This window comes from Ursus arctos, unplaced genomic scaffold (assembly GCF_023065955.2).
Source record: "Ursus arctos isolate Adak ecotype North America unplaced genomic scaffold, UrsArc2.0 scaffold_16, whole genome shotgun sequence".
NCBI lineage: Eukaryota > Metazoa > Chordata > Mammalia > Carnivora > Ursidae > Ursus > Ursus arctos.
The window spans coordinates 32,704,461-32,721,135 of NW_026622830.1; the positions used below are offsets into that span (position 1 = coordinate 32,704,461).

Sequence of the window (16,675 nt, forward strand, 5' to 3'; positions counted from 1 at the left end):
ATTCAGAGTAGGTAACAGCTTTTTTTCCCCAAGATTTTATTTATTTATTTGACAGAAAGACAGCCAGCGAGAGAAAGAACACAAGCAGGGGGAGTGGGAGACGAAGAAGTGGGCTCCCAGTGGAGGAACCCGATGTGGGGCTCGATCCCAGGACCCTGGGATCACGCCCTGAGCCGAAGGCAGATGCCCAACTACTGAGCCACCCAGGCGCCTCTAGGTAACAGCTTTTTAAATAGTCATGAAGTAGAAAAATAATCTTTCCTGCAACGTTTTTGTCAGGCTTTAAAATGTCAGTTAGCAGAGAGAGCACATATAGAGTGAGAGATATATAGGAAACGTACAGCTACTCCCATCGTTGGCCGTCCGAAGTTCTAATTTGAAATCTTGTTTCGAGTTTTCATTCTTTGCAGCCTGTTGAACTGTTTTTGAACCCGGGGGCCTGTGCAAATCTACATGCTACGCGTGGAGATGAAAGTCTTGTGCCGCCCTTGGGTTTCAGAGTTCTGTTTGGCCTATATTTACCCAACATTACTGATTATCTATTGTAACCTCGTGTTCATGGAATTCATATGTTTATTTAAGTGAGGCATTTATAACATTCTAAAACAACATTGTTAAACCTATGTTGGAGAAAGCTGTTTTGGATTCAAATCCTGGCTCCTACATTACTCACTATATGACATTGATAAGGAGGTAATCCATTTCCCCAAACCCCATTTCTTCACCTTTAAGTTGCAGATAATAATGTCACTTAACTCATATGATTATTATAGTTACACAGGAGGTCATGCGCACAAAGTAAATATTTCCTAAGCTTTTTCTAAATAACGATAGCTAGAAGTCACACTTATTTTAAAATATGCCAATATCTTAACCCATAAGAGAATCTTTGCTGGGAAAACTGACAAATATGAGAGAAAAGACTAGATATATTGCTATTGAAGTTACCCAAAGAAATAGCCCCATCTGATCATTTTACAGTATGAGCCACACTTTGTAAACTCTGCCCATGTATTTAGAGCTTTCAATCAGCTTTTTTCCTTGCTCCACTCTTTAAAATAAACTAGCAACCAAAGGTCACCACATATCTGTGGGAAGTGTCTGATATGAAAAATAGAAGCGAAGCAAGCAGGAGAAAGCAAACAGGTGGGAACAAAGACTAGCCATTAGAAGGAGACTTTAAAAATAAAGTAAATTAACATTATGGAGAGAATTGGAAAGGAGCCAGAGACGCTATAAAAAAGAGCTCTTCGGAATGAAAAACATGATAGCGGAGAGGAAAACTGAAACAGAAGGGTTGGAAGTTTAACTGAGGAGATGGCACAGAAAGTAGAGCAAAAAGACAAAGACATGAGGACAGGAAAGAAAAGAAAACAAGAGGGATATTCCAGAAGGTCCAATATCCAAAACAGGAGGTGTTCCAGAAAGAGAGAAGTTCAAAAGGGGAAGTACTCAATGAAATAATTCTAGAACACTTCCCAGAATTCGGGAGCATTTCCCACAATTTTTGAAATTAAAAGACCCCAATGAATGCCCATTATAATAAATGAAAATAACCCATAGTCCAAAATTCATGTAAATTCAGGCCACTGGGGGCAAAAAGAAGATTCCACAAATTTCCAGAGAAGAAATAAACAGATGTTTTTATATGGAGGATCAAGAGAGAGAGTCAGATTTCTCTAATGCAATACTGAAAGCAAAAAGACAATGGAAAAAAAACCCCCTAAATTCTAAGAAAAAATGATTTTTAAACTAGAATGTTTCTGTTGAGCCAAAATGTCAATTAACTGTGACGGGCAGAGTAAAAACATTTTTATAAACATGTCAACTTTCAAATAATTTACATCCTTGGCACACTGACAGGAAGCTACATAAAGATAAAATTCTTGAAACCAAAGGGTTAAGCAAAAATGAGGAAGACAAAAATTGAGAGTTCCAGCACAGTGATGCGACAAAAGGAATTCTCAGTCTGAGGAAAGGAAAGCTCCAGAAGATGGTGGTCCAGAGCTTAATAGACAGAGACTCCAGACTGGAGAGCATCAGAAGTCCCGGGGGAAGATTTCTTCAAGAAAAAGAGATTGAGAGACTATTCAGTGTGTTTGTGATTGTCACAGAAGTTTTGAACAATGAGGCTCTATCTGTTGGAATTAGTGGTAACTACAAAACGAGCTGATCAAGTGATAAAACAAGTCATTGAGAATAAAAGTATACAGGAAGGAAAAGTAATCGTGACAGTTACACGACTTAGCTATGAATAGTGTATTTATGCACACACACACGTATACATACATACACATATGTATATACACACACATAATGTAAATATATATCATTACTATATATGTGTGCCATATTTCTACATGTATACATATGTATGCATATACATATATGTGTCATATACATATATGAATAACAATATAAATATGAAATAAAAGCTAACCAAAATGAAGATAAATCTGCATCTGTGGTGGGATAAGGGAGGCAGGAGAAAAATGGGGAAAAGATGTTGACAAAGAGCAAATTCTTCATCTTCCGTATTGAGAAATTAACAATGAACAGAATGAATCATTTAGTAGTAGGCTAAGTATATCATTTAATGACATGGAACTAAATGCCAAAATAATCAGGTAAAATAATTGAAAAGTATTTATATCTGGAAAGAGGGAAATTGGGTAGTGTTGGGACAGGAAGCTGCTTCTCTTTCTAAGAAGCTTAGGGATTTATTTAGCACTTAAATACTAAGTGTTTGTATAATTGGATGAGTATAAAACCTAAATGTTGAAAATGATGTGTCTATGACAATGCTCTTATTGGTTCAATGTTCTGAAAAATATAGACACATATTTCCCCAAAAAACAGTTTTAAACATGGGTACGCACGCACATGCACACACACATACACACACTGAGTCATCACTACACCAAGCAACAATTTTCTAGATGTGAAACATATTTTTCCTGTGTAAGTACTACAGCTATTTCTCCAACTTTTATCTGTAGATTTAATCTCACATTCTTGAGAACCCAAACCTGTCAAGCAACTTTCAGCTAAGGCTGAACAAGAAGAAAGTAGTGACCAACTGTCACCTTCTGCCCCTTCTTCTGGAATAAAAAACAAATATACAAATGTAGGGTACACTTTATTATCACAACCATATGCACCCAAAAAGGGACAAGGTGATAATTGGTCTCATCAAAATTTATAAAAGTCTTTAACTAAATGAGGGATCAACTATTAAATACATTCAAAGGAGATAAGTAATTATGTGAATAGATGATCTCAGTATTTAAAAATTCAAGCATCAAGTATGAGCAACTTAGAATCAGGTAGTGCCCTTTTTCTGAGTTGCATTGGTCATCGTACCATGAGGACAAAAATCGATTCTCCCAACATTCATGGATGAGAAAGAGGAAAGTTATGAAGACAAATGAATTTTCTGGGTATAGACATTAAGTAACATATTAGCTTTTTCACCTGGTTCAGGTTCAATCATAACTTTCCACCAGAGCACATAGAAGCATATCCTAACGTGGGTAACTGGCTGACTAGTATGTTACCCATGGAGTGGAGAGTCAACATGGATTTTTTTGCCCAACTTCAACAATCCATCAAAACTTAGCATGTTACTCCATTATATAGAGTTGGCTTCAGCTATTCTTGTGAAGAATATGTATCTCAGGAGGAGGCTTATAATATATGCTTGGAAGGCACTACGATTATTTTATAAACTAAAAGAGTTGGACTATCCTCAAAGCCAAAATATTCTTTGATAAGAAATTAGTCCTAAGGGGGGCGCCTGGGTGGCGCAGTCGTTAAGCGTCTGCCTTCGGCTCAGGGCGTGATCCCGGTGTTATGGGATCGAGCCCTACATCAGGCTCCTCCGCTATGAGCCTGCTTCTTTCTCTCCCACTCCCCCTGCTTGTGTTCCCTCTCTCGCTGGCTGTCTCTATCTCTGTCGAATAAATAAATAAAATCTTTAAAAAAAAGAAATTAGTCCTAAGAATGTTGGAACCAGGACTCCAGACCACTGGAGAAGCACTTACTTGACCGTGGTTCTGATACACTACATAGGTGCTTTCCAGCTCCAGTGCGCGCACTAAACCCTTGGGTTTTTGGCTAATACACCCTCTGATATAGCAGGTCTGAAATGGGGACCAAGATTCTGTCTCTCTAGCAAGCTCCCCAGGGATGCTCATCCTGCTGGTTTGGGGACCACAGATTGAGTAACAAGGTGAAAAATGATACCATAAACCTCTCATTTACAAATTCCTAGATTTCATGTGTTGGCATAAAAGAGAAGAACATAATTGTACTGTTTAAAAGATTGCCTATCACACAGTAGGAACTCAGTTAACATCTTGAGGGATTATGCTGTCCTTGGACAAGTATGGCATTGAAAAGAAACCCCAGAGAACATATCTTAGCCATATTTAATGAAAGTTAGCCTATTATCTATATATGATTGGTACAGTTCCATATTTCATTTACACAAAAAATGCTAATGAGAAATGCTATTTTAACAACCACATTTCTCACATGGTTATAGGAAAGATTAATTTGAATAGGTATGAATTAGATACACCAAACATTATCCTGTGAGGAACATGTATTTTGCAAGATGATTTCCTTAGATTTTTCTTTATTGTGAATTTTGCTGTTGCCAGGCAGGCTGTTTTGCTGCTACTGGGTTGTTATGGGCCAAAATTTTATATTCACTTACATTCACCTAGACAGACAGTTGCTTGACTTCATATATAAAACATGCCCTGCTTCAAATCTGTTGTATCATGCAGGCTTATTCTTTACAGCATATTCGTAGAATAAAGCTATGCATTCCGTGCCACAGAGAAATAAAGAAATGATACACTTATGAGGCAATAAATGCTCCTTACTCTTTCTCTTTCTTTCCCTTTCTTTCTTTCTTTCTTTCTTTCTTTCTTTCTTTCTTTCTTTCTTTCTTTCTTTCTTTCTTTCTTTCTTTCCTTTCCTTTCCTTTCCTCTTTTCTTTTCTTTTCTTTTCTTTTCTTTTCTTTTCTTTTTTTGAGTGGCTTCCACACCCAGTATGGAATCCAATGCAAGTCTTGAACTCACAACCCTGAGATCAAGACCCTTGAGTTGAGATCAAGAATCTGATGTTTAACCAACTGAGCCATCCAGGTTCCCTTTTGCTCAGTTACTTTAAAAGAGAGTTTCAAGAAATCTTGAGCTTACTTCTTCCTGTACAAGAGTTCGCAAACTGCAACCTATGGGCCAAATCCAGGCTACCATTTGCTTTTGTAAATAAGGTCTTATTGGGGGGCTCCTGGGTGGCCCAGTCAGTTAAGTGTCTGGCTCTTGTTTTTGGTTCAGGTCATGATCTCTGGGTTGTGGCATCCAGCCCTGCCTCAGGCTTCACACTCAGCAGGGAGTCTGCTTGAGATTCTTTCCCTCTCTGCTGCCCTGGCCTCCACCATACCCCCACCCCACACTGGTGCAGGCGCTCTTTCTCAGATCAATCAATCAATCAACCAATCAATCAATCAACCAATCTTTTAAAAAAAAGTTATACTGAAATACTGATACACGCTTTCATTTACATACTGTCTATGGTTGTTTTCAGTCTGCAATGGTGGAGTTGAGTAGCTGTGATAAAGGATCGTATGACCAGTGAAACCTAAAATATTTACTCTCCAACGTTTACTTTAAAGGGATGCCCATCCCTGACCTACAACTAAAGATGATATTCTTTCTAATAAATTATTTTGAATAGGTAACAGGAGAGATGATTATCTTCACTTGGTAAGATTAGAATTAGAATGTCGGATGGTTGCAAATTTTCCATTGTTTCAGCCTTTGGAAGAATCAGTGGCAACATAAGTCAAATAACAGAATATAATTTGTAGGAGCGGGGGAGGTTCACTCCATTGTGTTTATTTGCAACGTAATTTTTCTATTTTAACCACTCCCTAAAACAAAAGCCACAACTTGTTTTTAAAGCTTTTTCATTTTTCCTTTGTAGTCAAGAAAAGGGGGTGTTTCTGCATCTTCATATTGAAAATTTTTTCACTGCAATTTTAAGTAAACCATTTTCCAAGTTATTTTTCTTTTTTAATTTGTAACATAATCACTGCCATCTGTTGCTTGGCTTAGCTGTTCTCTGCTCTTTGTACATATTTGTATATGGGAGTCTGATACTTAATATGTACCAATAGAGGTAATATACAGTAGGGAAATGCATATATATATATATATATATATATATATATATAGTATCTGTATCTACCCAACATACGTATGTACAAATTGATTCAATTTTTTATCTGCCTTGAGGTGCCAACCTGGCACTCTTTTTTGTGAATGCAAAATCCCAGCTCAGCATTATTCTTTATCTATATGATTCGGTTTGGCATTACAAAGTCTGGTCAACAATGATGTGGGATTATTTATTTATTTCAGTCTTTAAAATGGGAAGGGAACTGGAGTGTATTTCTTCCTTTGAGTCATGCTATTTAGTCAGATGAAGAATGAAATTGTCAAACCCTTGTTCTGTCGGTTCCCTAGAATATTACAATGTCAACATTAATGTAAAAGATGGTTTTCAAGTGAGAAAAAGCAAAACTTCACGGTCCCTGTAAATCATCGTAGCTTGACTTACATGGTGACATCTATCTCTAATTATGTAGCTGCTACCGTAGCATTGGGACTCATTTTTAATATAATGCATCACTGTGCTACTCATTAGTTACCCTCAAAAATACTTGGAGTACAATTCTTTTCTATGAAAACCAGTGTTTTTGTACTAATCCTCAATTGGTGGAATGACTGAGAACCAGCAATTTCTTCAGGAACAAAAACCCTGGGGAAATACATGGAAAAAAACAAAGACATTTTTCCCAACCTGTTCGCACTGAGCACTGAAAGGCATTTGAAGACTGATGTGGAGCAAAACAATAACACTAGAAGCCACCAGACTGTTTGGTGTTTGCCTCTCTATCAGTTAGGGTCAGTTGTGGCTGCCTAGGCTGAAAACCCCTAAATTATAAGGATTTAAACAAGATAGAAACTTTTTTTTTTTCCTCATTTAAGATCTAGATGATCCAAGGTGATGTGATGGTTAGGACTCCTAAGGACTTTTTTCTGTTCTACCAGTCCAGCTCCTGGCTTCCTTTCTCAAGGTCAGCTTCTGGCTGGCTCTTTGGCCATCAGGTGGGCATTCAATGGAGCAAGAAGGAGGAGGGAGGGAGGGTGAACAAAGAACACTTGTATTCCAAATTAAATTGAGGTCTTTTGGAGGAAGTCATCAAGAGGATGTGACCGTGGGTTGACTCACGAGCTGGACCCAGGCAATCAGAATCTTCTCACTCCCTCCCCTGTTCCAGAATGTATGTTCTGCCAACCAATTCCCACAGTAGGAGCCATTTTCAAAGATGCGTGCTGGAGAGCTACGGTGTTGTTGAGGCCACCTGGACCATATATGTGACTGCAAGGCCTTTATATAAACTTTTAAGGTTCTGATGGATCTCCTTGTCTTGCTGCCTTCAGAGCGAGCCTTGTATAAGTTCCTTTGCTTTTTAAACCTGCCACCTACCCATCTATCTGAAGGGTCTACCTCTTTCTTTAATCTCTCCTAGTCCCCTGCCCCCACCCCATGCCGGCCCTGTGTAAGGGGCCCAGTTTCAAATTTCCCCTTAGGGAACTCTGGAGGTTTCTAATCAACAGAATCGGTATTGTTAATGGGCTCTAGAAGAATGGATACTGGCTGGACAACTGAGCCTCTCCGAAGAGCCTTTAGAAAAACAACTTTCCCTCACTGCCTTTCTATGTTTTAAATAATAATATGTATAGTTACAACCAAAGAGTTTGCTCTTAGATTGCTAAGGTGGGGCAATGATAGTGAAATGAGAGAGCGCCAGACAAGAAAAGGCCCGACTGGAAACAAAGCTATGTTGTTTGCTGAAGGCCCCGGAAAACGAGGAGGGCTGATACAAAGGGCTCCATATTTTACATCAGTAAATGGTGACTGAAATCTTTGTATAAGAAGAAGAGGTACAACCCAGTAGAATTTAACGCTACTTTAATCAGGAAGAAGATTATTACCTGAAACCAGTCAATAGGTCAAAAGATTTTTTTCCCCCCAAAGTGTGAATCCATTCATTGTGTTCAAAAGCCCAAAAGCAAAAAGAAATTTCCTTTAAATTCTGTCGAGATATCACTAGAGACTCAAAGCTTGGTGGTTATATTTGAAGTGAGAGAGGATTATGGGTGTGCTGACGTTTATTTTTAAAGAACAGCGCAGAAACATGTCTCGAAGATAAAATGGCTCTTGAAGATTGTATCTTGACACACCGGAGGGCCTGGAGTGGCAGGAGGGACGAAGGGTGAGGTGAAGAGGTCTTTCTTCAATGCTTCCAGTCTGTCCCGGGGCATCGCTTCTGTGGTCCTCACTCCCTAACGCCTGCATTTTCTGTGAAAGCCAGATTCTGCTGAGAGTGTCTCTAAACATTTTTGGAGCTGCACTTCCAATTTTTTTTTTAATGGTGTTTAAGGCGACCAGCCAGATTTCAATGAAAGCTTTTGCTTTACATGAAGAATAAAATGGAGCTTAAATGAACATCAGGTCATTTTTCTTGTTTTTTCCAAAAGAAAAAAAAATCCCACCATTTTTGTAACATAACTAAATCAACCTGAAAGCTTTTTTCTTTTGTGTGATGGAATTTGGACAAAAAGCATTGTGCTATTAAGAAAGGGTTCAAATAAGAGCCTCCAGGGAAGAAAAAGTATAGTTTTTTGTTTTTTTCCCCCCATGTGCTGGTGATAATTTTAAGTTCCTTCTTTTGAGCCTCTGCCTATCTCAGTGTTTTACTTGATAACAGATCTCACTGAGTCAGAACTTGGCAATTTCATCATGATGCATGTTCTTATTTACCATCTAAGATGTATAAACCTTATCTCTTATATTGACGTGAAATGTAAATATGATACCAATGATACTAATGATACTTATTTCTCAGCTTACGTACTCTGAAAGCGTATTTCTTGTTCACATAACTGTATTGGGCAGGTGAGCAAGCGAGCAAGGTGACCTTCACCCTGCTGCCATCCAGGGACCCAGGCGAACGGAGGCTCTGCCTTCTTCAATACATGGCTCCCAACATTACCACGGTGTCGTCTCCACTCCAGACAGCCAGGCAGGGAAAGGGTATGGAGCAGCACGCATGGAGGGTTGTATGTGCCAGAGACTATTTAATGCAACCCAGATGTAGTTATTTTAAAGCCGGTCCTGGGAAGTTTCTCTTCATATCTCTCTGTTATTCCAAAAAGGGTTGAGTTAGAGCAATCTGATGCTTACATGCAATTAGAACTCATTTATTCATAATGGAAAAGAGCTTTTGAATTCTAGCAGGTTAGAGATAAAAATGGGTATGATTAAAGTTTAGAGAATCCATGCAGGCAAAAAGAAGTTGGCTGGATCACAGACCCCAGAATTAGGCTGCTGTCTTTGCATACTGTTCATAAAGAGTTATTCTAAGGCACATAAAGGCAATAGAGCACACTCTGGGAATAATTATAAATGCATTAACGACCACCTATTAGCGTTATGCGACAGAGACTTACACACAGGATTTCATAGCATAGGGTGGTGATTCCATGTACTGGCTCTAGGGCCACATTGTCTGGGTTTGAATTCTGGTTCTTCCAACTCATTAGCTTAAAAATCGTGGACTAACATTTAACCCTTGCCGGTTGCAGTTTCCTCCACTATAAAATGGAGGTAAGAACAGTAACCCAGGTGATGGGGTTTGTGTGAGGATTAAGGAACTGAAAGTGTGAAGCCCTTACAACAGTGCCTGGCACAGAATCAGTTCTGATCGCCGTCATTATTTATCCATTACCATATTAAGCTATTGTATGGAAATACAATATTGGAAGTATTCTAATGAGTGAGAGACTTTCCCAGTGTCACACAGCTAGCAATTGGTAGAAGTGACTGCTAGAAAGTATGTCTGTTCAAATTAAAACTTCTCCCATTATGACGGGCCATAGGTGAATTATATGAGACCGAGCTACACACCATAGTTTTCTAGGGAAATTGGGAATATTTATATCATATTGTGGTTGAAAGCAGGGAGAAATTACTCAGATCTGAGTTGTAGGTTCCAGACGTGACTAGCATGGTGGTGAAGAGGCAAGTTCTAAAGTCAGTGTTCTCTGGTTTCAATCTCACTTCTGTTTTGTGTGACCTTGAGCAGGTTAATTCATCCCTCCAAGTCTCAACTTTGTAATTAGTAAAATGGGACGTAATAATATTGTCCACCAGATCAGGTGGGAGTAACAATAAGGGTTAAGCAATAAAGACACTTATTACCTCACTTATCAGGAAATCTAGAAATGGTCAAAGAGTTAACAATCTCATGAAGGGCCATATTTGCATATTTCTACTTGGCCATTCTCTTTATGCAGCTATGTACTGCGAGAGAGAGAGAGAGAGAGAGAGACAGAGAGAGAGAGACAGAGAGAGCGCGCGCGCGCGCGCGCGTGCCAGGGGAGAGAAATGCTTCCCTAAAGCCCTATCTTTCTGATTCATTGGCCAGATTTGGGTCTCTTAACTACCTCCTAAACCAATCAAAGACAAAGGAGAATAGGATTCCATAACTGGTTTAGACCAATAGACCAATAATAGTTCATTCCCTGGGAAGAAGGAGGAGCCACCTTGCCCATGCATCTGAATCAAATCAGGGTTTGCTTACAAGAAAAAGAGGGTGGGAGGGTGCTGTTGAATAGTAAGTGTTATGTTATTGAGTGTCTGGGAAGTGCTTAGCTTAGCACTCTGGCCTGTAGTGAGTACTCAGTAAAGCTTAGCTTTGCGGACTCCCTGACGCTGACATTCTGGAGGGCAAGTCTGTGCTCTCACAAAAAAACAAAAACAAAACCCAAAATACGGAACTTTCTATTGTTTTAAAAACAGAACAGAACACTGAACTTGATGGATTATAGGCCTGGCTCTCACAATTTTGGATGTCCCTACAGGTCCTTTTGCATGACAAAAATCCCCACATTTTAGACGTCTTTCTGCCTTGTATCCTTACCCAGAAGTGTGGAAAATGAGGGGGTTGAACCAACCTGCCTCAAGCCTTATCGTACATGTTGAAGAGATTAATCCCATAGCCTTCCTGGATCCAACTGCATCCTCTTGACAGCAGAGGAAGTTCCGGGAGCCCATGCTTTTCTTGAAAAACCAACACTCTTCAGAATTCTACAGCTTTTTCTCCTTCATACGTGCACACCCACAGCAACAGCTGGGAAGGAACAAGAATACTATATGAATGACTCAACCGGCTATTGCTACCATAACATATCTAACAAATGACCCTCGAGCTCAGTAACATTCAACAGTGAGCATCTATTGTCATGTTCATAAATCTGCAGGTTGGCTGGGTTCCGGCAAATCTAGGATGGGTTCTGTTGGATTGTCCTCCAAGCTGGAGATTAGGCCTCTTTCTGCCTCATATGGCTCCCTGAGATATGTTTATCTCATGGTAATGACAAGAAACCCAAGGGGGCAAGCCCAACCTCACAAGCATATTTCAAGCCTTTGCTCATATCACATCTCCTAACATCCCACTGGCCAAAGCAAGTGCTACAGTCTAACATCAATGGGGTGGATAAATCACAGGCATCTAGTTGAAAGCTGCAAGGTCACATGGCAAAATGTGTAGATACAGAAAGGGGCAAGGAAAAGAACAAGGAGGGCACCAAGAAGCTCAGTCTACCTTTTCATTTGGCCACAGCCCATTTCTAATCCTCCAAATTCCTCTTTAGAGGGCACATCTCTTGTCTGTCTTGCTTTCCTAAGCCACTCTGGTGGGTAAAACCTATTTGACAAGGAATCCTGTCAGTAGATAATGGAGAGATTGCAAGGGGAAAGAAAAGACAAACAGACAAACAAACAAACAAAACAAATAGAAAGAAAGAAAGAAAAGACACAATAGGCAAGAGAAGAGAACCACTCTGGTGGGCTCCGTTGTAAGGACAATTGAGAAGGCTAGGAACCCTGGAGGCAGTCTTGTTACATCCTCTAAAGTAAGGAAAAACAGAGTGGGATCGTGACTGGTGCCTTCTTCAAGGTAACTGGAAAGCCAGGGCTGCTGGTTGGAAGGTCTACGGAGAGTTTTACTCAGGTTTCAGTTCAAGGACATGTGATCCAGATGAAACAAGTCAGTCTTCACAGGAATTCTTTGTAGCAAGTGGCTTCCAAAGACAAGGTGAGGTCCCGCCAAGAGAGTAGGAGTCAGGGGTCATGTTTACCAGGTAACCCCTGGTGATTCTCATAGTGCCTTATAGTATATAACTGGTGATCAATACATATTTTTTGAATGCTCTGAACTATTTAATAAGCAAATTTCCCCATTAGAGTTTAGGTAAAGTTTTGACCTAGTTTATAAATACTGGGCCTGGAAAACCCTAGGGACAGAGGACAGGGAGAAGAAATGCTTAAAAGAAAGGAAGGTTTCTCTCATTCTTTCTTTGTTCATATACTGTTTCTTCTTTTTAAAAATCAGTTTCATTGAGAAAAAATTTGTTTACAATAAAATATAATCATTTTAGTCCTATGAGTTTTGACAAATGTGTACCTACATGATATATAGAAGGTTTCCAATACCCCCCAAAATTTCCCTGGTGGCCCTTCTCTGTCAATCCCTGCCTGTTCCTGGCCAGAAACAACTAATGACCCGCTTTCTGCCAATATAGGCTTGTTTGTCTATTCCAGAATTGCTCGAATGGAATCATGAAGTATAATATCCAGTTTCCTCCAGTAGGTTTAAAGCTTGTACGATTCATCCTTGCGCTGCATGCCCATTCCTTTTCATTGCTGAATAGTATTCCATTGTTTGGGCATCCATTGTTTGTTTACACATTAAACATGTTGATTGACATACGTAGCTTCCAGTTCAGGCTACGATGAAGAAATCCATGAACACTTACATAAATCGGTGTGAACATATGTTTTAATTTCTCTTGGGAAGTCCTGGGTTTTATGGTAAGTAAATGTTTAACTTATTATAAGAAACTGCTCCAAAATGGCTTTACCATTTTATACTCTCTCCAGCAATGAATGAGAGTTCCAGTTGCTCTATATCCTCTCAAACACTGGTATTATCAATCTTAAATTTTACCTATTCTGATGGGGGTTCTCTCTCTTTCTCTCTTTTTTAAGAAATGTTGAATGAGGACAAACATTCTTAGACTCATGTTACTAAATGAGCAAGTTTCTATCTGTAAGACACCTCTCTCTCCTTTGTCTCTCCTCTCTCTCTTTCTCAAACACACACACACACACACACACACACACACACACACACCCACCCACGTGGAGAGGAGAGGGGGCCTTCTGTCTCCACAGGAAACAAAACCATTGTTTCTCTTAGGATGGGCTTTCTTTCTCAAAAGCACGACTTATCCGCATGCCCCTGCTTCAAGACCAGCGCGCTGCAAACTCTCAGGCGCCACAAGGTTTCCCCAAAGAGCTCTCACGCCGCCTCTCAACTGCTCTCTTCTCTACCAATAAATAATAATTGTCTTTGCAAAGAGCTGCGTTGTGGCCGGCGCTGGAGAGCTCCAGCTAGGGGCTGCCTCTCTGATCCCTCCCGACCTCTCCCTTTCCCCATTCAATTTGGATCCGAAGACGTTCCAGGCTCCGGCGCAAGTTCCCCGGAAAGCCCCAGGGAACGCGCGGCTCGCGGGCACCTCGGGCACCCCTGCAACCGGGGCATGGGGCATGCTCAGAGGGCGCGCGGGCGGCGCAGGCGTTGGCTGCAGTGGGGCCCAGGAGCCGGGAGGTGCCGCTGCGTCCCCGCTTCCCGGCGCCTGACCCAGCGCGCAAAGTTGGGCTGGAAGCCGCCGGGGGAAGGAGGGACCGAGCCAGCGAGGGTGGCGGGGAAGCGGGGCGGGAGGAGGAGGGAGGAGGGGAAGGAGCGGGTGGGGGGGGGGGCGCCGAGCGTGTGTCACTCGCGCTCTCCCTCTGTGTATAGAGGATGTGCTGAATGGTGCGCTTCGAGGCGGCGGCGGAGGAGGAGCAGTACCCGGCAGCAGCTGGCAGCCTCGGCAGCGCGGCTCGGCTTCCCTTCGCCCTCCGAGGCTCCGCAGCCACCGCGGGCGCCCGACCCCGCGTCCCGCCCGGGGCATGGCCCGGCGCCTGGCCCCCGCGCACCCCGCCTGCTGAGCCGCGCCGGAGGAGGCGCGGAGGCCGGGAGGCCGGGGGAGGCCAGTGGGGGAGCAGAGTCGAGCGCCTCGCGAGCCGAGAAAGGAGCCCGCGCCCCGCGCCCCGTCCCTGCCGCGCTCGCCCGGGCCGCCCGGAGCCCCGATGAGCCCAGATGGCCGGGGCTCAGCCCGGAGTGCACGCTTTGCAACTCAAGCCCGTGTGCGTGTCCGACAGCCTCAAGAAGGGCACCAAATTCGTCAAGTGGGATGATGTAAGTCGGGGGCGGCGGGTTGGGGGCGCCGGGCACAGGGCAGGGCGCGGGGCGGGCGGCGTGGGGGTGGGGCGAGGGGCGCGTTATGCAATGGGCGCACCGGATCCGGCCGGGGCGGCCTCGGGGCGCGCGGGATGGCCACTGCCCGGGCGGCTGGCTGAGAGCAGCGGCTTCGCGCGCACTCCCTGGGCTCCACGGGTTCAGGAGCTGCCCTCCTTGCGGGGTCTGGCAGGCGCCCCCTGAGGGTCTTCTGTCTTTGGGGCCAGTGGAGCAGGAGAGGCAGGCTTTGCCAGGCGACGGTCCTGAGAGTTTGGAAAGTGTGAAGTTGGGACCTGCTGGAGAGCGCTGGGGTGTGACCAAGACGCGCCCCTCTCCGCCCGCAGACGCACCCCCCCATTACCTCTTTTGCCCCCTCTCAAGAAGGAACGGCCTCGAAGTCCGAAACTGTTCAGGGACTGCTAACCCTCTTGGCGCTCTTATGGGAGCCCACGCGGCAGAGAGCACAGCGGTCCAGCCGACAGGTGGTCGCTGATGCCAAACTTCAGCGCCTGGCTCAGGAGTGAGGGGCCTTGAGAAGGGCCGGTGAGGACACAATTGAGGAGGATGAGAGGGCAGAAGGGGGAGCCCTGAGGGGTCCAGGAGCGCTCAGTGGGCCTGCGGGGAAATTGGGAGGGCTACTGTTTTTGGGAACTGAGCTGGCTGGAGTCTTCAGCTCAGAACAGACCAGGCAAGGCATTCCCCCACCAATTTATGTACGTCTATTTCCAAGTGGGGCAGAGCCGGATCTCCAGGGTTTCACATGAGCCCTGGACCCCAGGACTTCAAGTGACACCCCCCTCCCATTGCCTTCAAACACTTATATTAATAATCTTGCTGAAAACATGGGAATCTTCAGATGAAGAACATTATCGTATCAATTTATATGTCCTGGGTGTTATTCAAAAGGTTTGATGAGAACAACCCACTGGGATCAACCTGAGCCGTCAGGATCTAGAGAAATTTAGGTCCAAATGACGAAGACATCTCTTAAACAGGAGGAATTATAGGAGAATAAGGTGTTCTTCTTGCTGAAAAGATTTTCCACCTAGTAAATTATAGCCTGTTATCCTCCAGGGTATTTTTCTTTAATCTTCTTAAGCCATTTTCCAGTGTCTGAAAACAATTTAAATATTCCAGGTAGCGAATCCAATTACTTAGCTGAGTGAGTCTGTGTCTATATTTTGTCCAGTTGGAAGTGCAAACGGAACTTGGAGTATGAACCACAGCTTCCTTGAAAGCTAATGGCAATTATTAAATGCTGTAGGCAAGGATGTAAACATACATCCTTTTACTGAGGACTTTACACTTCTCTTCTTCCGCCCCAGTGTAACGACCGGATGTTTTTGTAAATGGAATAGAATCTAGACAATAAGTTCAGACACAGATTAAATGCTTTGTTTGCGTGATGGGAAAACAACAACAACGTAAAAGAAAATGCAGTTCAGCAACAAATGAAACAGTCTTGCCCATCTTGAGGTCTCGAATAGAGAGCTGATGTGTTGGGCAAGAAGGTAAGGGCAGAAGGGAGAGAGAGGGAGAAAGACTTTACAGGATATACAAGGGTATTCCACCATAAGCTCTGAATTTATTCACAGTGATGATTTTAAACAATGGTCCAGAATGTCTTATTTGGAAGAAGATAGCCAGCATCACTCTGAAAATGAGGCTCTTCTGTGGAACACATTTTGATACATCACGGTAGATGATTTTTATTATGTCCATTCATGGTGTGTGTATTTCTTTCTTAGCTGCTAATGCCAGGCCCTACCCTAGATCGCGGGGTAGTGATGAATGTAGACAGACTCTGTGCTGTTACAGACTTTACATGACAGGTGGAGGAGACAGAAAATGATCGAGAACACCGATCATATAGAGATGAGGACTGATGCTGTGAGAGTAATGGAGAGGCCACCTGTCAGACACTGCCTGAAGAAGGTGAGAAGTGCCCCCTCTGAGCACAGCAACAGTGACTTTCCTGGGAAACCCTACAGGAAGGATGTAGGCAGTAAGGAGCGGGAGCCTGGAGAATCTCAGATCTTCTATAGGGGAGAACCTAGAGGGCACCCAGGAGGCAAGTTATCTGGAATACGATGAACTCTCCTGCAAGTTCCTTGGCTGTCTCCATGGTGATCTGTGAATGAAGAGGAGATCAGACTTTCTTAGGTCCCCTGTATTCTCCTCAGGTG

The 16,675-nt window shown here is 42.9% G+C and overlaps 1 protein-coding gene across 3 annotated transcripts in view; it reads left to right on the forward strand.

Annotated features, from left to right (window-relative positions):
• The first annotated feature begins 14,167 nt into the window (after positions 1–14,167).
• Positions 14,168–16,675, forward strand: part of PLCB1 (phospholipase C beta 1) — a 661,927-nt gene continuing 659,419 nt past the window's right edge. The window contains exon 1 of one of the 3 annotated variants that reach the window (XM_044385688.3): positions 14,168–14,450. In XM_044385688.3, coding sequence (XP_044241623.2) covers positions 14,352–14,450 — 99 coding nt within the window. In that variant the 5' untranslated portion in view covers positions 14,168–14,351. The remainder of the gene's footprint in view (positions 14,451–16,675) is intronic. The other 2 variants (XM_044385692.3, XM_044385690.3) reach the window with 2 other exon arrangements.